Source organism: Zonotrichia leucophrys, chromosome 7 (assembly GCF_028769735.1).
Source record: "Zonotrichia leucophrys gambelii isolate GWCS_2022_RI chromosome 7, RI_Zleu_2.0, whole genome shotgun sequence".
NCBI lineage: Eukaryota > Metazoa > Chordata > Aves > Passeriformes > Passerellidae > Zonotrichia > Zonotrichia leucophrys.
Window position 1 is genome coordinate 6,737,716 of NC_088177.1, and position 21,955 is coordinate 6,759,670.

General features: G+C 41.9%; 2 protein-coding genes across 4 annotated transcripts in view; one reads left to right on the forward strand and one right to left on the reverse strand.

Moving 5' to 3' along the window:
- RAB3GAP1 (RAB3 GTPase activating protein catalytic subunit 1) lies at window positions 1-21,391 on the reverse strand. Of its 2 annotated transcripts, XM_064718615.1 has the most exons (25): window positions 21,248-21,391; window positions 21,090-21,145; window positions 20,197-20,272; window positions 18,821-18,953; window positions 18,508-18,586; window positions 17,738-17,857; window positions 16,983-17,148; window positions 16,785-16,884; window positions 14,428-14,509; window positions 13,887-13,955; window positions 13,232-13,305; window positions 12,406-12,498; window positions 10,828-10,997; window positions 10,420-10,518; window positions 9,961-10,133; window positions 9,038-9,092; window positions 8,394-8,747; window positions 7,196-7,333; window positions 5,722-5,949; window positions 5,197-5,293; window positions 5,005-5,108; window positions 4,780-4,895; window positions 3,770-3,872; window positions 2,286-2,306; window positions 1-1,040 (listed from the first exon to the last, which is right to left on the reverse strand). In XM_064718615.1, the coding sequence occupies exons 1-25, from the start codon at window positions 21,263-21,265 to the stop codon at window positions 810-812; spliced, it is 2,955 nt and encodes a 984-aa protein (XP_064574685.1). In that variant the 5' UTR covers window positions 21,266-21,391; the 3' UTR covers window positions 1-809. The 2 variants fall into 2 exon arrangements, with proteins under 2 accessions (XP_064574685.1, XP_064574686.1); XM_064718616.1 differs by lacking the exon at window positions 2,286-2,306 and having other exon boundaries at window positions 21,248-21,390.
- Window positions 21,382-21,955, forward strand: part of MAP3K19 (mitogen-activated protein kinase kinase kinase 19) — a 12,990-nt gene continuing 12,416 nt past the window's right edge. For both annotated transcript variants that reach the window (XM_064718599.1, XM_064718600.1), the window contains exon 1: window positions 21,382-21,929. The gene's annotated coding sequence lies outside the window, so the exon portion shown is untranslated. The remainder of the gene's footprint in view (window positions 21,930-21,955) is intronic.

Sequence of the window (21,955 nt, forward strand, 5' to 3'; positions counted from 1 at the left end):
GCCAACAGCACGTTCATATTTATTGAGTGATGTTCACAATACTGTAGCTGTTTGTACATCTGTAAAGTAATGCTGATCTGCTGATTCTCATTCAGACAGATGAAGGTCACTGTAAAGCAACATTGGCACAGGTGGGGTGAGGGGCCAGAGGTGACAGAGCTGTCCCCTCCTGTCCCATGGATGACAGGGAGTGCAGACAAATAGCCTGGGTGAACACCAGTGAGTTGCTCACAGTGAAACACCTCCGGGGTGTCACTGCCATCCAGCTTTGGCCCTTGCACCAAGGGAAGGATACAGAGTATCCCACACCTCAGTGATGCACTGCAGGCTGTCAGTCAGACTCACTGTCCACTTAGTTCTGCCTGGGAGAAGTGAAGAGATCTGGACAACCAGGAGACTTTAGCACAAACTAGAGTATGAACTGTACACTTTAAATAAAAATAAGGATATTTCAGAAGCACTTGAAACAGTGATTAACCAAAAAATACTGGGCTCTGTGATTATGATTAGTAATAAATATAAATTACTTAATGTTTTTATATATATCAATTTAAGTAGACTAACGTCACTTGATAAAGTCTGATCCTGAAGTGTAAAGCAGCACATTCTGCATCAATTTCAACATGAATATTTGCACACAGCCCATTCAGGTCCGTAATTAAGCTAATGCAAGGAAAGGAAGAGATGCTCCCTTGGGACAGAGAGTTTGAAACCACTCCTGCAGCCATTCCAAACCTCGGAGCTGAGCTGTGGCGGCCGATCCAAGTCCTTGGGAGCAGCTCCGCAGCAGCGAGTCCGGCGCGGCCGCGTCAGAAGAAGGTGGTGTCGGCCGAGAAGGCGCCGGCCAGGCGGAAATCCTCGCGGGTCAGCACGCTGTACATGCGCTGCGGCAGCGCCTTGGAGTAGGGCGCGGGCCGGGGCACCGAGGCGCGCAGGATCACCTCCCGGCCCGCGGGCGGGGGAAACTCCGACTGCACGCCCTGCCTGCGCTCCTCCGGACAGCCCGAGCGCCGCAGCTCCTCCTCCAGCGGCGCGGGCACCTGCGGCAGAGCACAGCGACAGGGCAGCCTGCTGCCTAAGGGCGGACTCACAAAGCTGCTCTCGGAGAAGAGCAGCAATGGGGAACGCAGCTACAGGCTTCATGTGCACACAGAGCAAAGCGCTAATGGGATGCTAGGAAATAAAGCAAACGTAACCAGATGGAAGAACCCTCGTGTGGATGGTGAAGCTGTGCCCAGCTGAAGTTCTGATGTGGCAGTGTGAAGCAAGGGCTGTGACTGGAGGAAATGGCCCCTCCTCACACAGGGTGCTCTCCTCAGCTCCCTGCAGCTGCAGGAGGCCAAGGCAGCTTCCACTTGAAAATCATCAGTGCCACTACTGCAGTGCTGACAGTCACCTGCCATTCAGACTCCAACACTATTTTTCATGGCCAGAGAGCCTTGCTGAAATCCCTCTGCTGCACAGTCCCAACAGCTGTTCACTGTCTCAGAGCCAGGCAGCAGCAACACTGACACCTGGATACTGGAAGAAGGGCTGGCATGCCCACTAAACAGTCCCTGATAACATATTCCTATGGACACACACATCTCCCCCAATACCCTAACAGGGTCCTTCCTACTTCCTAATTCAAGCATGTACAACTCCACACTGGCACCATCCCTGAGGTGTGGCAGAAGCAATGGCTGCCCCTTGTGCTGCTGCCCCTGTGCTCCCAGGAGTGGAGGGACCAGCCCTGCAGGCTGTGCCACAGAACAGGGACAGGTGCCACGTGTTCCCACAAGAACAGCTTGGGGAAACCAACAGAGAGATCTTCCCTGTGCTACACTTCACACAGTCACCCTGCTTCTTTGCCAAATATGTGTGTCCAGAAAGTTCCACAGCTTCAGGAAGCACTAGTGTTGGGAATGCAGCACCCAGCTTATTGTTCATCACCACCTCCCCCCAAAACATCAACAAACAAACAGTGGTGGCAACAAAGAATATAAAGGCATGGCCACATATTTCAGCATCAGAAAACACCAATACTCACTTGAATAAAGGTTTTTGTTTGGTTTGGTTTTTTGAAAGACTTTTTTTTTTAACATTTCTCTCTCTTTTCCTATGCATTATTTGGCTCTGAAAATTAAGTGTGAATGCAGAAAAACCATTCTGGAAACACAAAGTTACTTTTATGCTCAACTTGTGAACACCAGTACAAACTAAACCTGGCTGCTGCACTATATCCACCAGAAGGTTCAGCTCTATGCAGAGAAGATGAGAGGGAAAGGAGGGACAAAGTTGGTTACCTCATCAGAAGATTCAGTCAGCTTGGAAAGGGATGAGAAAAGAACCAGTGATGAAAGACAGAAACAAAGGCAAGTCAGAGGTGACTTACAAGAGGTTAGGAGGAGACTGTAGGTTTAAGAGACATCATGCACTCCAAGAACATGCACTGGCTATCAGAATTTTCCTGAGAAAACTCAAGAACAGAACACATTATACACAGCTCAGAGAGGAGTCCGGGTTCAAAAGGTAATGAACAGGGAATTTCACTTCTATTAACAGCTCTCTACTGAAATAACTCATGGCAGGTTAAACACAAAGTGGGGTTTGTGGCAAGTTGGTTCCTGTCCCATTAAGAAACCTTAATTAACACTGACCAGCTGCTAGTGGGAAATACCTGTAACCCTGCTTTAGTTAGAGGTGTTTCAAAACACAACCCTAGAAATTTGCACACATCCTAAGGGTAGAAAGTTAGATTTGAAAACCCACTGCCTCTCTTGAAGAGGCAGGTGCATATGTGTGCATCACTTACAGGGCACAGATGTTGGGCTTTGAAGGGTAAAGGTGGCTGGTTAGCAGGTTCAGGTCTGCAAACACAATTTCCCTAGAGACTGGAAGAATAAAAGAAGTGTCCTGCTTTTCATTCCTCAGAATAACCACGGTCTGTTTTCAGAATGGTCCTTTTTATGCCGAGTTGCAAATTAGAGATTATTACAAAAGCATTGATCCTTTTAAAGTGTTTAACACCCAATCGTAACGTTTTTCCAGCAATTATTTCCAAGTGGGATTTCAGGCTGCTACCTTGTTCTTACCACTGCAGTTAAGTTTGAGTTAGAAAATCTGATGCTATAAACAGGTGTAATTCTGACAGGAACTGAAGGCTGACTGCAGTCCATGAGGTTTGGAAATCAATACTTTCAGACTAATTATTCCAAAGACTGTTTAAGAGAGAAAGGCAACATTTTTATCAATATCAGCAAGGGAAGGGTCTCCAGAAAACAGATGCAACACTGGTAAACTGAATGCAGAAACTGAAAAAGAACTGAAACTTCCTAAGCATGCTGGTTTCCACAGAAAAAATCTCAAGTATTCCAAACATAAGCCTCAGTTTAAGAAGTTACTGCTTCTAAAATATGTAATATTATGACCTGTTTCTCTACATTCCTCTGTGAAACAACCAACACTTGACCTTGCTGTGATAAGGCAGAAATTTGTCTCGCCTTAATAGCATTACTGATGATACTGTTTGCAGTACATAAAGCATTACTGACACCTCTGTCTACCCAGCTGGCTTCAACTGTTTAACATCCCAGCTCACTCACTCTCCTTTGGTCCTGCAAGGTTCTGTTACTGCCAAAATCATGTAGAACATCACAGAAACACCTCAAGCACATATATGACAGTACATGCAGAAATGCAGACAGAATACACTGGCACCATATGGTAACTCATTGGCTCATTCTGGTTAAATCAGAAGTGGCTGCAGCACAACCCAGAGCTCTCTTACCCTCTGAGCATTCACAAACAGCTTGTGAATGATGCTGCCAGCAGGTCCTCTTCCTGCACCAACCACTGACACTTCTGGCTGCTCCAGGAGACTGTTTACAAATCTGATGGAACAAATGAAAAAGAAAGAGGAATGGTTAATCCCTGGCCAGATCCAGGGTGCTGACCCAAAGGAGCTGTTTCCTGTGCCAAGGCCTTCACCAAGCATCGTTTGCTCAGGGTGAGAACTGGCAGATTCTCTTGCTTCTCTAATCTAAAACTTGAAAGAAAAAATTCTCCTCTCAGTTACCTAAGAATGAAGCCCAGGCTCCTAAAGCAGATGTATAAAATCAACAGGAAAGCCTCCATGGTGTTTGCCAAGCAGAAGTATTCACAATGTGACAATTTTCTTTAGCACACAGACATTGCTTGGGTCAAACACCACATCTCTCAACTCCCAACATGCACTGCACAAATGTCATCTCTCCCTCCCAGCACAGCAGCAAGAAGTTAACTTGGGTTTTATAACATATTAATCATCTTGAGCAGCAAGTAAATAACCTGACAGCAGGTAGTGATGCAAGGGAACATTCCTTGTCACTTCCCATTCTGAGCTGCTCAGAGATGTTTCACATCAGCAAGGAGACAAGAATAAGAAAACAACTGTGGAAGAGGCTATTTCATTCCATAATATTTATAAAAAATAGTAAATTTCTAGTCCTAATTTTAGGTAAGGTAACAGAGCTCACCAAATATATCTTTTATATACACAAAAAAAAGTTAGTCCCCAGTACTGCCAATATAAAACCAAATTCTATTTAAAAAACCTTGATCAAATGTCTCCAAAAGATGCTTAATTGGAGGAGCACTGAGGTACCCACACACATCATCTCTAGACAGTCTAGTGACAGGGATACCCAAATATGATTCCTAAATATTTCTTTATTGTCACCATTGTCCTAAGTTTTGAAAGTAGGGCATCAGAGGAAAAGCAAAACAACACAGTGAAAAATAAGAATTAAAAAAGGTCACCTTTGTAGATCTTCTTTCTCCTCTTCATTTTCACATTTCTCTACCCCAAATTTTGCTTTGAGAGACCTTGCCCTGGCAATGATGGCTTCCACACTCATAATCTGAGCAATGATTTCCTGCAAGAATTTAATAAAAGGGAAAATTAAAAAGATGTTCCTTTAACATTGCCATGAACAGTGCAGAAGTCAATCAGGTTTTCAGCCCCAGCCAGTACAAAAGCCTTACTTCCAACTTCTTGTCCTCTGGACTGGGAAACCGTAGCACTTTGCTGGAATGGGATATTATCTGCTTGATAATCTTCTTAACTGAAGATATATCTTCTACTGCTTCTGTTATAAGGAAAGAAACAAAGTTGTAATTACTGACTGCATCACTGTTCCCCTTAAATATCTGAATATTTTATTAAACATTATTTACCTTCCTCCTTTACCTTGAGTACAGCTGCATGGATGATGCAAGGCAGGAGATGCCTTGCAAGGTCAGCTGGTTTCTGAACTGCAAGGTAATGAAGTACCTGCAACATTAGAAAATTTAATAGTTTAGTGATCAAAACTAGTTCTCAAAGACAGGGTTACCTTGGAAAGATGAATTCACAAGAATGGAACGCCACTGTAAGACTTTGAGAGGCAGTTTTACATGAATCTGCCCAACAGGTTGGAATGAAACTAAAAATAACTGCATTAGGAAACTAAAATGTTCCTAATGTATATGCAGTTAAAAATCTCGTTTATTTACTAATAATTTAAAGAAATACCTAAATAACACTGCATACTTTTAGATACATCAAACACCCTCCTGTACAGCAGCAGGAATTTCCAAGCAACCCTAAGCCATGCACTAAACACTTCAGTAACTCCAAGGACACAGTGCAAGGGCCTGGCAGTGTTTAACTGCTGCAGGGAGCATCACAGCCCAGACTGGCACCAGCCCCAGAGCTTTCACCTTCTCAGCCTCCCTGGTGTCATCAAAAAGCCTCTTCTGCCTCCGTGCTGGGACTGGCTTTGCTGTCTCCCAGGCCTCCACCCACATGTTGCTGGGGATCTTCATGCGGGCGCTCAGCTCGCCCCTGATGACTTTGTTCCCCTTCTCATCAATCACTTCCTCCTCGATGTAGTCCCGGGGTGAGTACCACCTCACAAAGTCCTCCAGGCAACAGCCAGGGTTAGCTGCCTGCAGGGAGGAGAGGACAGAAAATCTGTGCCTGAAAAATCCTACAAAAACATGACAGCATGGCTAGGAGGGCAATATGGCTTAGTGGGTAGAGCACAGAATAAGAGACAAAATTCAGAAAATTCTTTTGTCCACAGCCAACAAACTGTACAGTAGGATAGAGGGAATAAAGCATAAACCAAGAAAACAGCAGGGGTAAAACCCCCATCAGCAGCAACGACAAAAAAAAAAAATCACCTTTTCATCACTCACTATATATACATTCATTACATTTATCAGTTATTTCATGCAAGCTCAAAATTATACTGTTAAAATTCTACCTGGCACCTGCCACATGCAATAAATAGGAATTTTCACTTATCCCATTAAAGACTAAAAGAATCAGTGGGCTGCCTAAGTATGCTTTCAGTACAGACCTTCCATCTTTTAACACCCCAGTGACAAAATTCACCATTTCTTCTTCTTCTTTTGAAAAGGAACTTTAAAGAAGTATCTTCCCCAAACAAAAAACCCTTCATTTTTCATAGATGCAATATGACCACAATTAACTACATCTACAGGTCCAGAACATAAAAGGAATCCCAGTTTTCTATTTGATGTATCTATGAAGAGTGCATGTGTGCTTCCAATTACAGTTCTCTATTTTTACTTTGAGATTTTAGATCACTTACACCATATAAATAAAACTTCTACATATATTTATTATGCCATGAGTCCCTGTTAATAAAGTGATTACTGTTATACTATAAATACTCTAACTGTACAGCACATTATATCCTTTTACCATAAAGACTGAAATAATTAAAAATATGTATATGGCTATTTCATTACAGAATCTCCAGTCTTTTTAGTGCTGAGCTCCTGTGCTGACAGCAGTGGATGTGCTCTTAGCTCCCCCTGCAGAGCTCAGACAGGAAATAAAACCCAAAACCACAGTTAGTCCAGTCCCAACCTGATGAATGTCTGTTTTAATTCACAACTGATTAATTGTATGTTTGATGTGTTTTTTCCCTTCCCACAGATATTTTGTAAGTTTACTGGGACGTTACAGTGTAACAGATCACATCCTTATAGATTTTTGAAGTGTGCCAAGAGTTTTCCCAACAGGTTTTTATTTTCAACTTGAAACTAACTGAAAACTGTTTTGTGGAGAAAAAACACCTTAGAAACCTTCAGAACTGTCCAAGAGAAGCAAGAGGGCCAGGTGAATGAGGAAGCAGGCAGTGCAGTGTGCCAGCAGCGCTACCTTGAAGGACTCCATGTCGGAGAGCAGGCAGGCGCTCTGCATGCGCGCCCGCAGGTGAGCGCCCTCCGCCGACGTGCCCAGCTTGGCCAGCACCTCCGACTGCTCCTCCAGCAGGTCCTCGGTCATGGGGGCCGGCTCCTGGCACAGGGAACACCCAGCGTTACTGACAGCCCCTCCTGCAGGCACTAAGGGCACGGCAGGAGGAGCAGGAAGCTCCTTCTCACCCCTACTTCACTCTGCTTCCTTTGCACTCTGAGGAAATGATCACAACTTTCCACTGCCTACACAGCTCAGCCTCAAGTTGGGCATCTGAAGAGGACACTAACAAAGAAACTACACAGAGAATTACCTGGAAATAAGGCAACAATATAAGGATATATTGCTAAAATGCCAAAATCCTAATGAAATCCACAAAGTGTTTGTTTGACTGGTACAATTTTGCTGAGATGGATGAAAATCTACCCAAAGCAATGCAGAATTTTTGCTGTCAATACTGTCAGCACATAATTATTGAGAACATTTTGCCTGACTACTCTCTGCTCGTATGTTTTACCCAAGCAAAACAACACTAATTAGAAGTAATTTCTCTCAGGAGAATGAAAACCACAGCATTCTTCATGCATGGCTGATTTTGAACTACTTTCTGTGACAGCACCACTTCCTATTTCATCCCTGGTCACTCTGCAAGAAAGCTTGTTGATGTCAGGTAACATTTCTAGTTGTTTGATAATAAACCTGCTGTAGAGAATGGCACCAAACCTAATGACTGTGGCCTTTTAGATGTGAGCAGAAAAACTGTGAAAAAACCAAATACAGCAGCAAAACTGCTCCAGTACTGTGCAAAGTCAGGCAGAAAGCTCCGTGGTGCAAGGACCATAGGAGATCCTATTTTATAGAAAAGATGCCTCAAGAACTGGAAATAAAAAGAACCCCATATTTAAGGTAGGAAAGGAAGTTTAATTCTTGTTTTAAAAATATCATTTGGAGTGAAATTTGGTACGGGCATTCACTCTCAAATAAAACAAAGAATGTGTGAGATTGGCAGCCTCATTCAGGTTAAAGATTAAAAACAAGGTATTAGGTCAAAAACACCCAGCAATTTTAACAACACACAAGGCTGTAACCTGCAAACTGTTTGCAGTTTCCCAGCCCCAGGTATGAGGCATGTTCTGTGTGCTCTCAGCTCCTGCTCCCTCACCTGCGTTATGGGAACGTAGAGAGGCTCTCCTGGATGCAGCAGCATCAGTTTTCCATGTGGGTGCAAACGACCTTCTGGTTTTAAGTTTACAGACTCTTTTCCTCCTTTCTTGCCATTTTCCTGTCCATTTCCTTTAAGATCTTCTGTGTCACTAAGGCATTCAAAAAACTCCTCTTCACTGTCACTCCACGATTCCCAAGACTTGCCAAATTCTTTTTCTTTGTCAGGGTTCTCTCCAGAGTGCTCTCCTCCTTTGGCACCGTCACCAGAAGCACCACCAGGTGACCGATCAGACATGCTCCCCCTTTTCCCCTCATCTCTTGCTTTCTTCCTTTCAATGCAACAATTTAGCATCTAATTTAACAAGTTAAAGGAACAAAAAAAAAATTGTTCAGCAATTATTTCCCTTGTGGAGACAATCATACAGAAAAACTTGTACAGCCACTGAAAAGGTCTTACAATTCTAAGAGATAACAATTCCACTGAACTTGTTGCTGTAACAAATTTTTTCTCAAAAAATAAATTCCACACACAAAAAACCACAAGCACAACTAAATCAACAAAACAACATATTTAGCTAATCATTGCTATAATTTTGACAGTTTCCTCAGGAGAAAAATCATTCTTAAATTTGGGATATTTACCTGGAGTTTCTGGTGCAGTAAACAACATCTGAGATCTGGAGCGCCATTAGCTAATCTAACAAAAGGTAGAAGTGCAACCATTATCAATTATAAAGTTGAATCTTTCACACACATGTGGTCTTAAATCTAGAACAGGGACAAACACCCATATTGAACCCACTCCCACCATTTCAACTACACAGCTCTTCTATTATCTCAGCAGACAAGCCCAGAATTTAAATTACATGTATTTCCCAGAGGTCATTTCAGGAGCTCAGAGATCACTCACACTAGTGTGAAACACTCTGCATTCCTGGTCAGTTTTCCAATTGGAAGTTGAAAAGGTAACTGCTTTCAAACAGGAATTAAGCATCTTTGACTGTACTTTTAAAACTGCAATGATACAGTGGAGTCATTGCTATACATTTCAGCTTCTATTTTATCTGCAAGTGTAACCATTTCAAAGTACAAATGTAGTACATTAAATTGATGATGTGCCAGCCTGTCACATCAACAAAAAACCCCAAACCCCAACCAAAATACCACAACCCTAAGTGCAGTGTATGTTATTGCTCTGCCTCATCTTGAGAGAGCCCCTGGTTTGGTGTGTCCCAAGCTCTGCTGCAGCAGACAGAACCTGCAAGGGCTGGAATACCTGAAAAGGCCATTGCACCACACCACAGTAAGTTTTTTTCCCCACCCTCATTCACACAGTGGAGTGAATGTCTAAGCTGAGCTTCCCCAGGCATCTTGAAGTTTTCAAAAGAGGGCACAGATGCTGGTCCTTACTCCCTGCCCTTTCTTTTCTTAAGGAAGTAGGGTAATAAAAGCAGAGATGGCATTTGCAATTAAAAAAACCCCAAAACTGTGTGTTTCAAAGTCACACTCAGCTCCTGGAACAAAGAACATTTTCCATGACCAAGGAGCAACAACAACAATCTCACCCTGGGATAAGGTAGTTGTTCTCCCATCTGTAACGCATTTCCAGCACGAACTCTTGCCAAAGATGTGCCACTCCTTTGACTCCTCCATGGTAGAAGTTTATCATACAAAGACATAAAGCTAATTTGTATGTCAGACTGTCAGATGGAGCAGACTTAAACTGGCTGAAGAGATTCTAGGGAAGAAATAAAAGAAAGCAAGAAATACAGAAACAATGGCATTGTTTTCCAAAACCATGTGAGCAACATTTTAAGCTTAGAAGATACCAAAACCTACAGTATTTGGAAAAAGAAAGGAATTCCAAGGAAACAGAAATCATCACTATTTCTAACCAGAGACTCCACAAAGGTAAATTCATCTTTCCAAAAGCTAAGTATTACAAGATATAGCGCAAGCACAGCAAAGTCTATATAAACACACACAAAATTGCTTTCTCTCTTATGTCACTCAACAAAACTTACATAATCTTCATTCTCTGGAGGAGGATTGTTTCCTGCTGAAGTGCTGGCTCTGTTTTCAAATACATCTCCAAGTTTGTCAGCAGCATCAGGAAATAAGAACTTGAAGAAAAAAAAAAAATTAAACCTTCTATCAATATGGTTTTCCTGCCTTTTCCACTTTCTCCATAAAGTTACTGCTGGCTTCATACCAGCAATCCCTGTAATTAAAATTGTTAGCAGAGTTCAGAAATCAGGTTTAGTCCAGACTACACAGACTTGTAACAACTTGGGCTGTTCCAAGAAGCTGATAAATGCAATTCAAGCACTGGAACTGACATCAGATATCTTTAAATCTGCCACAGGCTCTAAAGCAAATGCATCAGTGTATGAAGTGCTCTCTGAACCCATGGGCAGGGCCAGCTCACTCACCAGGAGAATGGTGTTGAGCACCTCATTGTTCAGAGGAGACTCATCCACACCTCTGTGCTTGCGGATCTTCTTCTTGGCACTGTGAACCATGTTTGTGACTGACAGTTTGGGGATTGGGACTGGTGCTGGCTCTGTGAGCTTTGACAGCGCGTGGGTGATATCAGCAACCTCTAGCAAATAAAATTACAACAATTAGAACAAAATAAAGTAAACCCTCAAACACTAGAACAAGTCTCTTCAAGAGTTCACTGGTCTGAATCAGTCTGTTTATGTTGTATTGATATTGAGCCCCTTGTGAAGCAGAGCTACACCTCTGCTGCCAGGCTCCAGGCTGACACTCACTGTTCTTAGCAAATACAGGCAGCAGAAGGAGGTCACAAATGAGTCACAGACTGTCCTTGATTTAATTCCCCAAATGAAGTCCAGACTGAGCTGGCTGCAGGCAGTGCCTGCTGCAGCAGCACTGCTCCTGCAGTTACCAACAGAGTATCCCAAAGACTCACTATTTAAACCTTGGTTTTACATCATCCCAATAAACACACTGCAGGTAACAAAGACTGCTCCAGCATATGCTAAAGCTTTAGATAAATATTAAATAAATCCTGTATTAATCACTGGCCTCACATAGTGTAAGCACAATTCTGTTTTAGATTCCTCAGGTAAACTTCTCAAATCAAAAGACTGGGGTTTTTTCAGACCTGCTGCTGGTAAACTCTAGAATGTCTCTAACAATAAACTGAATTAATACTGTTATAAGCAGAGCTGACAAATTTGAGCAGCAGCAGCCTGAAAAAGCCCATCTTGGCAAGCCCAGAGCTAAGAAGGGCTGAAGGAACTGTATGCCAAGCACTATGAGCAATACACACCCTCCTCACTCTAACACCTTTTTGAGCTCACTAGCAAGCTCCTTCAAAACTAAGATCAAATATAACCAAGGAAAATACATTGATACAGGCCATATTTTGAGGGAAGAACAGGTGACAAGCAGCAGGAAGAAAGGGAATTTTCACAATATACATCAAGAAAAGCCAGAGAGGGACAGAGACATCAAAAAGATGGCAGTATTTATACAGCTGGGATAAAGCCCAACTTGCTGGTCAGATAACTTAGGAAGTTTTAATTTTCTTTTTTTCCTTAAAAGTCCTTAAAATGGATGGAGAGGATGAGAGCAAAGCCTTTCACACAGATTAAAGACTCTTTAAACTGGCTGTTGACGTGTACTACAGAGTATAACAAAAAGGAGAAAGAAGTTGAAAAAGCAAAAATACATAAAACTATACAGACAATCCTGATGTGTCCTACAAGCAACTCTTGTACATTCTAGTCAAATTTTAAGCTTTTCTATTCTTGTCAAAAGAAACAGACACAACATTAACAGAGGCAGTTGTCCCTCTGGGCCTCTGGGAGCTGAACTTGTCTAGAATTTAAGAGAAATGTCCCCATGAAGCCCTGGCCAGAAAATTCCCAGGGGTATGTGTAAGAGTTATAAATACCAGTGAAAATAAAGGCACAGGGAAGGCAAAGTAGCACAAAACTATTAAATACAAGTAACACAAATCAACTGGATTTTAGCTTTACCTTTTCCTTCCTCATCAAATGCAGACCTTCCAAGGATCTCATCCGTTGACTCCTTCCGCCGGCACAGCTTGAAGAACTCAGTAAGGAAATCCCCTGGCAGAGGAACAAAGCTCCTGAACTCAGCCAAAAATCTCACTGAGCAATGAGCCAACACTCTAAATTATGCCCCAAGGACAGTAATTTTTATCTTTTCTTCTCAAAGAACATCTGATAATTTGTTCTGAAGCACAAATATCTGGTGCACAAATCCACATAATTAAATTATCTGAAGCACTAAACCCACATAATTAGATCTTAGGTAAATGCACACCAGACATCTCTTGGCCACCTCTCCAGAGCACAGCTCTGCCTGCAGTTTGATTCACCCAAAACAACATGAAACTTGCACAGTTTTGAAGCCTTTTCCCCACAAGCTCAAAGGCAAGGACAGACAGAGGAGTACAGCTCTCCAGAATATTCATTCTCCCTGTCAGAAAGGTTGGTTGAACTGAGGAGATGGATACATGCAAAACACACTTAATAAAATGGGAAGATTCTAGGAAATGTAAATTTTCACAGAACATAGAGAAATTCTTATTCTCTGGAACCTGGTGAAATAAGAATAGCAATGAATTTCACCCTACGCAGACACACAATAAACTACAACAGGAACTAATGTATTTGCAAAGCTTGTGTTCTTGAAAAAGAAACCCAAAATACTGTTCACTCAAAAAAATGAGGGAAGTGAGCAAATAAACCATCAGGTAATCAACTCAACCCTAACTTCACAACTTGGTAGTTTTAGTTTAAAAGCTGCAAGAAAAGACAGGAAATTCTGATGTCTTACCCAATAGACACTGAGGGTTATCTGCTTTTCTAACTCTCACAGACCACTGGGGTGCTTGAAGTGGATCCAGGTCGCTTGGGGAAAAATTTTAAAAAGAAAAAAAAAAGAAGAAAAAAAAGAAAAAAAGAAAAAAGAAAACTAAATGCCACTGTAAGTATCAGAAAGATGAGTACCAAGTTCTCAATAAATGTCATGTCACCACATTACATAGGAGAACATGACAAGCAAGAGTCCCTGTTCTCATGTCTGTGCATGACATGAACAAGAAACACTTCTTCCTCTTTAGCAGAAAAGCTGGATGGCAGTTTTTGGGAGAGTGATATCAAGCAGTGAATTTTTTTTTTTTTTACCTTTCATACTCTACTATCATCTTTTCCAAGAAATATGTGATACACAAAATTTTCAAGTCTAACATGAGAATATGCTCAAAACCAGGGGTTTGTGTTCTGTTGAGATTACAACACAATAATATTTTCTCACAGAAATGCATTTCAAAATGTGTTTTCCCAGATTAGATGTTCTATCAGCTGACATTGGCATTCCTCAAAAATGGGTTCTTTTTCACATGTGAAGCCACACAGTGTTTGAGATGACACTAAGATGCAGCAGTGAGCAAAAAAAGCACACTCATTTGCAACTCAGACAAGATACTTACGAATAAACATCGTTGTCAACAATTATCCCTTCTGCAAGGTGAGGCCATGTTGTAGCTAAATGCAGCTCACTGAAACAAAAAAGATTTCAGCCTTTCAGTGATAGCAGAAAGTTTTCCCTTCAGCACAGTTCATGTTTTGAAAGGTATTTGTGATAGATCATATCTGATTCCCTCTTTGTTCTCCAGTAAGTTTTCTCATTGCATACACGACAGCAAGTCCAACCCTTGCACAAAAGCACAAAATTTTTAAGGTTTATCTTGAGGTATATTTCAAGATCATAATTTCAGAGATAAATGGGGTACTGTAGAAGTTTATTGTCAAAGCCATATGAGCTTGAATCTGAATATCATCAGACAATTTTACAAATGGTCTTATTTTCTATTAAACCACTGCCCTTCACAGATGTTTCTGATGCACTTGAATAAGTAAGTATCTGCTGGACATGCTAAGTGGCAGGCAGGCAAAGCCAAGATTTGAAATAACACCTTTCAGTTCTCCATTAAGGAAGTTATAAAACAGTTTTCTGAACTCTTCTCTTACCTAATAGGATCTTCACAGGCACCAAATGGTAACTTCCCAAATTCCAGGCCTCCAACTTCTCCCCCAACTAGAGCATCTATATCTGGAGAAAAACCAACACATTTTCCATAAAGAATTTGTGGAACATTTGAAGCAGCAAATCACCTTAATTTCACTGCAAACTGCACTTCATTTCACTGCATCTCACTGTAACTTGCAGGATGACCAGAGGTGACTGAGCTAGGAGAACACAATCCTAACACACAGTCAGAGGAATTGCTTCCACCAGAAACTGAAACGGGACATTCAAAGGGACAGACACAATTCTTGTCATTCATTTGAGGGAAGGTTATTCCCTTCATACAGGCAATGGTGACAGATATAAAGACAGCCCTGAAGATTCAATGTTGGCACAAGAACAGACACAAAAGTGCCATAAAAATGCTTGGGCAGGAAATCAGTTCCAAGCAGAGAAGGAAGACTGGAAGAGCAACTCTGCAGAGTGAAAAAACAACTACTTTTAAAAGGTGACAATGTTATCAAAAGAGGACTTAATCAAATAATCTGGGGGGTTCCCTGTAGTCCCAGCTACTCAGAGATGCCTCCCAGCACCCATGTTATAGCCTTCAAATACATAAATCAAAACCAGACAGCCTCCACTGAACAAAAATTAAAGTGGGCAATAATAATAATGTATTGTAATGCCATTATAATAATGCTATTACAGCATCTGATCTGCAATTTTAACTGCATCTGGCAAACTGTTTACAAACAAAACAAGTGAGGGATTAGCAGATGAAGTATCTGGATAACTTAATTACATAATTTCTTCTGCAGAGGAGATAAAAGATATTTAAATTCTTTGGTTTTATTTGAGAAGAGCTATTGAGTGATGGTACATAATCTTCCCAGTGAACATAAACCCACAACTGCACATAGCAAGAGCAGTAAAACTGATGCTGTCCATCTCCAGTTTCTGCAACACACCTGGACACCCTTAACCACAACTCTGCTGCTAAAGGAGTGGAAGTTATAATCAAGAAATATGATCAGAGTGCTACAACTCATCCATGACAAACCTGAGATCCTGACTTAGTGAATAACTACAGCAAGGCACAGAGACTACAGAAAATAGATTTTGTGTCTGCAGAAACAATAAAATGATAAAATCTGTGGAATTCATTTCCCAAGTTCTTTAGGTAAACTTGGTTAACCAAAGAGGAACTATCATTTAAAACAGCACTGATTTTCTCTCTAATAAGCAGAACTCTCTTTAAACATGTTCAACATACATTCCTTAATCAACCTCACTGCACACTTCTTCAAAACACAGGATTTTGATTACTGTATTTTTTAAGCAAAGGAAAGCCAAACATTTAGAAAACCAAGGCCACATGCGTTCTGTCTCTCCAAACGTACCCTAAATACCTCAAGCTTGTAATGTAAAATTGCTACCAAACCAAGGAAAGAACTTGGGCACTTTAACTGTTCCATCACCTTGTACCTAAAACACCACATCAGTTAAGGAGAAACTAATATCTACCTTTTTCCTATGGGTTTGTTTATCTTTGAAAAGTTTATAATTTATTTTCTGCTACTAACTATATAGAAATATTTCTGTTAAAACCAAGTCCTTGATAGTCAAGGAAGACAGCACCACCACCAAGAATAAAAGAGATCATTTTGAGACTACCAAACAAGTAACTACCTCTGTTTTTCCTAAACAGCATCACTATGGCATAAATTTATCAAGTCTGCTTTATATACTTTAAATTTAAGACTATACATTATTTCTCCCCTTCATGCAAGGCTACTATAACAAAAGGCTAGTTCAGAAATTCCTCCTGCATTAAGTTTAGTACTGTGTCAACAATAATAAAAATCCAAACCTTTACCTCAAGTGAGGTCCATATAGTATTTTCTGCTTTTCCCACTGTTAATACACTTAGATAGTGAAGCAGCAAAATAAGGTACTTTATGGAAAAAGAATTGACAAAAACTCCCATGAGGTATTAGCATCTTCTAGAATTTGAATTTAAACATTTATCTAAGAAATCCAGGGCAGAATTCTTCACAGATTCAGTCACTCTTGTCATTCCACATAGATACCACTATTTTAGAAATATCATTGTATTTTTAAATGCTGACTAACCCATATTTTGAGGCACAGCCCTACCCAAAACACCTGTCCCAGCCATGAGCTACAAGCTGAGAGCAGCTTTAAGCTGGACTGCTTATCACACAGGGTGGGACTGGATTGAAGCCTTTCCTAGCAAAGCAGAAAATGTTAGAATTCTTCTGGCAAGATACACAAATACTTTCTTTAGCATTGTCTGGCTGTCTGAAAAGGAGTTATTGTGAGGACACAAGTCTCCTACCTGGTGGCTGCTGTGGCCAGAAGTACTGCTGCCAGTCCTGGAGCACAAAGGTAAGGCGAATAGCCATGCTCACTGGAGGCAGAGGTGTTAAAGGGCAGCCCTTCAAAATACCAGAGAACAAATCCAACGTAAAGAGTAAATCCTCTCAAACACCCTAGGGGTTGAACATAAATCACACACAGCATCATTTACACTCACAATCTTGGTTTTGAAGATGTCCAGCAGCCCTGACAGGTGGGTGTACTGGCCGGGCACCTTGCGCAGATGAACCATCTCGAAGTCGGTGCGCACGCCCGGGCCCTGGCACTCGCCCACGTACATCCGGCGCCACTTGTGGTGGATCTGCACGAACAGGGGCACCTGACTGCACACAGCAACACAGAAACACAGTGTGCACATCACTCAGGGTCCTGCTGCCTCGAGTCCCTAAAACTAGCGCAATATTCTAGCACAATTTCAACATAATTTCAGCCTTTGAAATATATTTTCTCTTAGACGAACACACTTTGAAACACTTCACAGGAATCACAGAAAATCACTGTTAATGTCATTAAACAGAATGCCCAACAAATTGCCGTGCCATAATCACAGCCCACTTCATGATTTCACTTACCTCATTTTCAGTCTATGTAATTTTTGAGCAAGATTAGGAAGTTACTTTTACTACACATAGAAAAGAAATCCTCTTGCAAAAGCGATGTTTTATAAATTACATATTATTCCTACAACTTCTAGTAGCTTTTAACAGCCCTAAAGGTTTTCAAACAATAATTAAAATAAACAAAACATTGATTCAATCTTTACAAAAGATGGGGATTTTTAAAATCCTTCTCTAACAATATTACACAAATAAACAAAACCCGATGAACGTGTTTTGCTAACAATTTAATACTTTTTCCTCACCAATGCTGGAGTTTTACCTGGACATGTCAAAAGGTTTATGTTTCACCTACCAGCCAGTGTTGCCCAGTGCAATGGAAATGGAGCTCAGCAAGAGGTTGCACTTGGATTCACTGATAACAGCATCGTTATTCGCAGCCGGAGCAATAACCACAAACTCACGTAGGCCGTACCTTGAGAGACAGAGAGAAAATGCACATTTCTAGTGCCTGGCAAGCCAGCTGAAACATGATTCCTAAAAAATACTGTGACCTGGAGCACGCAACTGCCACCAACAGATTGTGGAATTTGTTAATTTGATGCAAGTACCTCTTTATTTTTAGAGGGGCCAAGAACTGAGTGGGCATGGGGTGCTGCAGATCTGAACTCACACACTGCCTGAGTGTAACAGCATTCCAACAACTGCAATGTGTTTGACTGGGAGCACTTCCAGGTCTAGCAGCCCTGAGGTTTTCCAGTTTATGTTCATAATGACTGAAACTGTTTATACATAAAGCCAATCTCTCTAGAACAAATCCTATTATGTGCTCAAGATTTGCATTACTAAGAATATAATTGTTGTTTGTTAAGGTGGTGCAGCTTTCCTTTTTAAGAATGTACCTAAATATTACATATATAAAAGCCTGGTTAATATATGAAATTGGGACAAATATTTGGGGGGAAAAAAACCAAAATTAAAGATAGGCCCACTATAGCAGGCTTTTTTTGCATTTCCTTCTTGTGTCTAGTATAAAGAATCATTTGACTTAAGCTTTAACTGACTGTGCCAGATTTTCCAGCTGCTATGCTCATTTGCAGTAGAGATGAGAGGCAGCACACCTACCATCTCACCAGACAGTGGGCTCGAGGAGGAAAGTCATTGTTCATGCACAGCAAGTCCTGCATTGGCAGAGGAAGGGCATCTGTGACAAAAATTGATACATGATCAATGTATCATCACATCCATCCAGCTCACTTACAACTGCCTTGTATTAGCACTGTGTGAATGCAAAGCAAACTAAGAGCAGAAGTGTCAGATCCCACTCATCAGACCTCAGAAAACCCCACACAGACACAAATCAGCACACTGGGGACTCCACATTCTGACACTGTCTCCTGGCATTATCCTTACAGCTATGGAAGGAACTATCAGGTACCTTCTCCCAGCTCTTCTTTCCCATCTTTGTCACTGGGTTCTTGTACAAGATAATGGTGGGTAACTGAGAATTTGAAGTCTGCAAATGAAATTTCATCTGATTTCTCTTCCCATGTTCCTGTGGTAAATATACCCTGCATATAAAAAAGGAAGACATTATCTCATAAATTTAGGTTAACATTCATTAGTCTTTAAAAGTCTTTAAAATTAGTCTTTCAAATATTGCCTATGTGATCAATAATGTTGATTCACATTTTTCTACTGCCTAATGGCTCAGCATGATTTAATTTCAATAAGCAATTCTCAAAGCTCTTCATTATAAAGGTAGCTAGCTGCTAAAATCCATGTTGCCAATAACCATGTTCATTCCAAAAATCAAATATCATCTTGCAGCCTTCAGAACTACATGGCAATAAAGATTTGCACCCTCACATATGCAACTGTACATCTGAATATATCCATCCTCATCTTTGCCTAGAGACAGAAGTTTCCCACCTGGGACTTTATCTATATCTAAACTGTTCTGTGCAAATATTACCTTGATATTTACCTTCACCAACAAATGATTATTTTTATCTACAACTTACAAAACTTGTGTAAGAATAATTAATTTTTAAACAAAAATACAGCATGGGAATGTCTAAAAAAATCAGCACCACTGCTCCTACTAAAAGCAACTTGGACAATCCTTTGATCTTACAGGGTGGTAGGAAGAGAGCTCTGGTCTAGAAAAAAGACATGTAGGAATACAGGGACAGCTAAAGTGCAATTTATTAAATAACATAAGTTTTATTCCAAATACTCTGTACCTGACTAGAATGAAAAGCACTGAGATTCCCCTGGAAACACAGCAGCCATTCCATACAAACCAGCTGAGTTTATCTGCATTACTATGCAGAAGAGCTCAGCAATTTCCTCTGCATTTCACAGGACTGAGAAAGCATCACAAAGGCTCTAATTAGTCGCTGAAAAAATCTCTCCCATCTATGAAACACACTGAGTCACAAATAGCACTGTGCAAACCTCAGCCATAAATACATGAGGTGTGACAAAGGCACAAGGCAGGACAAAAAGACTCCTTGAGTATTTAGAGCAGCTTCAAGCATGTCTCCAGATTCAAACTTAGAATTTTAAAAAAATCTCTAAGCACTACAGAAGATCCATGTTTGTCAGGGAAACAATCTGTTTGGCAGATGACCCACCAATGAATTTACAGTAATTGTTTGTCAAATTGACACTTCTACAAGTGAAATTCCCTAATAAAGTCATTATCTGCCACACCTACAAAAACAGCAATAGATTAAATACATGTGTACATTACTGTATTACTAATTAGCAATTCAAATTCTACAGGAAAATTCAGAAGCAGCAACTGACCTTCTCTAGAGGTTTGCCTGAAGAAATCCCAATAAGTTTCCAGTCATTCAGTACTTCTTCTATTTTTGAAATAAATCTATTAGGAGAGAAAAAGGCATTAATATTTGCTGAACACTACACCTGTATTATAATTCAGCCATCTAAAAGCATGCAATATGTTGTTCTGCTATGGAATTCCTTAGAAAAGCCCAAAGAACAAACAGACACCACAAGTATCACAGTAAAGCCAGAAAAACTGCTTCCTTGTACACTAAACAGTCTTCCTATGCTTAAATTTTACATGACAGTTACTTTTAGTTGTGAGCATCTTTTGACTGTTTTAAGAATCTCACCTTTTTCCGAAAGAAAAGATGTTATGTACTGCAGCACATAGCTGCAGCACTTAACTCCTGCTTCATTGTTAACAGATAGATAAGCATTTAAGACAAAATTATCACTAAATTCAGATTTAAAGCGCACCATTTGACATCTCTGGTCTCCTGTCATAAACGTTATCACTACTGGAAAAAGCATTTAAAAAATAATATATTCAAAGTACAAGCGCGTTCTTCGTCTTAAATTTCTTCGTACATTGTTCTACTAACTTTTAAAGGCTTCAGCTATGAGATGACTGAACAACCAGACAGCTACTTAGAAAACACATAAGCCTTCTGAGCGTATATTCTAATCCCTTGCAAACAGATATTAAACCGGACATTAAGTTCAGAACCAGCTCGACTAGAGCCTCTTAACCCGATCCTCGGCCGCGGCCTGAGCCTAGGGCGGAACGGCCGGGAAAGGCTCCGGGCAGGGCTCCGGGCCGGGGGCAGCGGCTGCCCCGGCAGCAGCGGCCGGGCCGGGCTCGGCGGAGCCCCCGCGCGCCCCGCGCCCAGCGAGGGGCGGGCAGCACCTACCTCTCCCACTCGGAGGCGGTGGTGAAGTCCGTGATCTCGAACACCTCCGACTCGGGCTGCGGGGAGAGAGCGGGACAGGCGGTGAGCGGAGAGAGCGGGGGAGGCAGAGGGAGAGCCGGGGGACAGGGAGCGGGCGGAGGAGCGGGACACACACTCACTTCGCTGTCCGCCGCCATCTTGCGCCGCTGACGGCCCCCCCGCGGCGGAGGCTGCCGGGAACGTGGCGGAGGGCGGCGCCTCCTCAAAGCCCGGACCTCCTTCACAGCCCGGCGCTTCTGGGCTCTTTCGCAGCTCCGTTTCCCCTCACAGTGTTTTTTTTGGGTTCTCTCGCTCGTCCTGGTGGCGTTCCCGCACAGCCCGGGCTCCCCACGCCGTGTCTCTGTTTCCCGGCCGGCTGCAGCCCCTCACGGGACGCCCGCGGGAGCAGTCGCTTTACACCGGAGCGAGGCTGAAGCGGGGGCTGCTCCCACAGATTCTCCGTCAGCGAGAGTCCAGAAGGGCTCCCTCAGATCTACAACACAGCCCTTGTCAGCCAGCCGGGGGCTGAGGTGTCCCCCAGGACTGGTGTCCCTGTCCCCGCCTCATCCAAAACCTTCCCCGTCGCTTGTGTCACCCGGGGAGCGGCGAAATCTTTCTGGCATCCAGCAAAGCAGCTCCTTTAAACACCCTTTTAACTCAGCTTGAGCCCACTATACCTCTTTTATCCCGTCTTGCCCCTTAGCACAATCTGTTACTTTAAAAAAAGGAGGAAACACCCTTAAAATCTGCGGCTAGAAAGGAAATTACAAATACTCGTGAGGGCACTGAGTACGAAGTAAAAATGACATGGAAACATAACAGGTACTAAAAGCATAAACGGAGGTAAA

Coding starts and splice junctions, on each gene's coding strand:
- RAB3GAP1 (XM_064718615.1), bottom strand. Junction 7,334..8,393: donor TCTACGTTCCCATAACGCAG/GTGAGGGAGCAG, acceptor TCCCTGTGCCAG/GAGCCGGCCCCCATGACCGA. Junction 3,873..4,779: donor GAGAAAGAAGATCTACAAAG/GTGACCTTTTTT, acceptor TTGTTCCATCAG/ATTTGTAAACAGTCTCCTGG.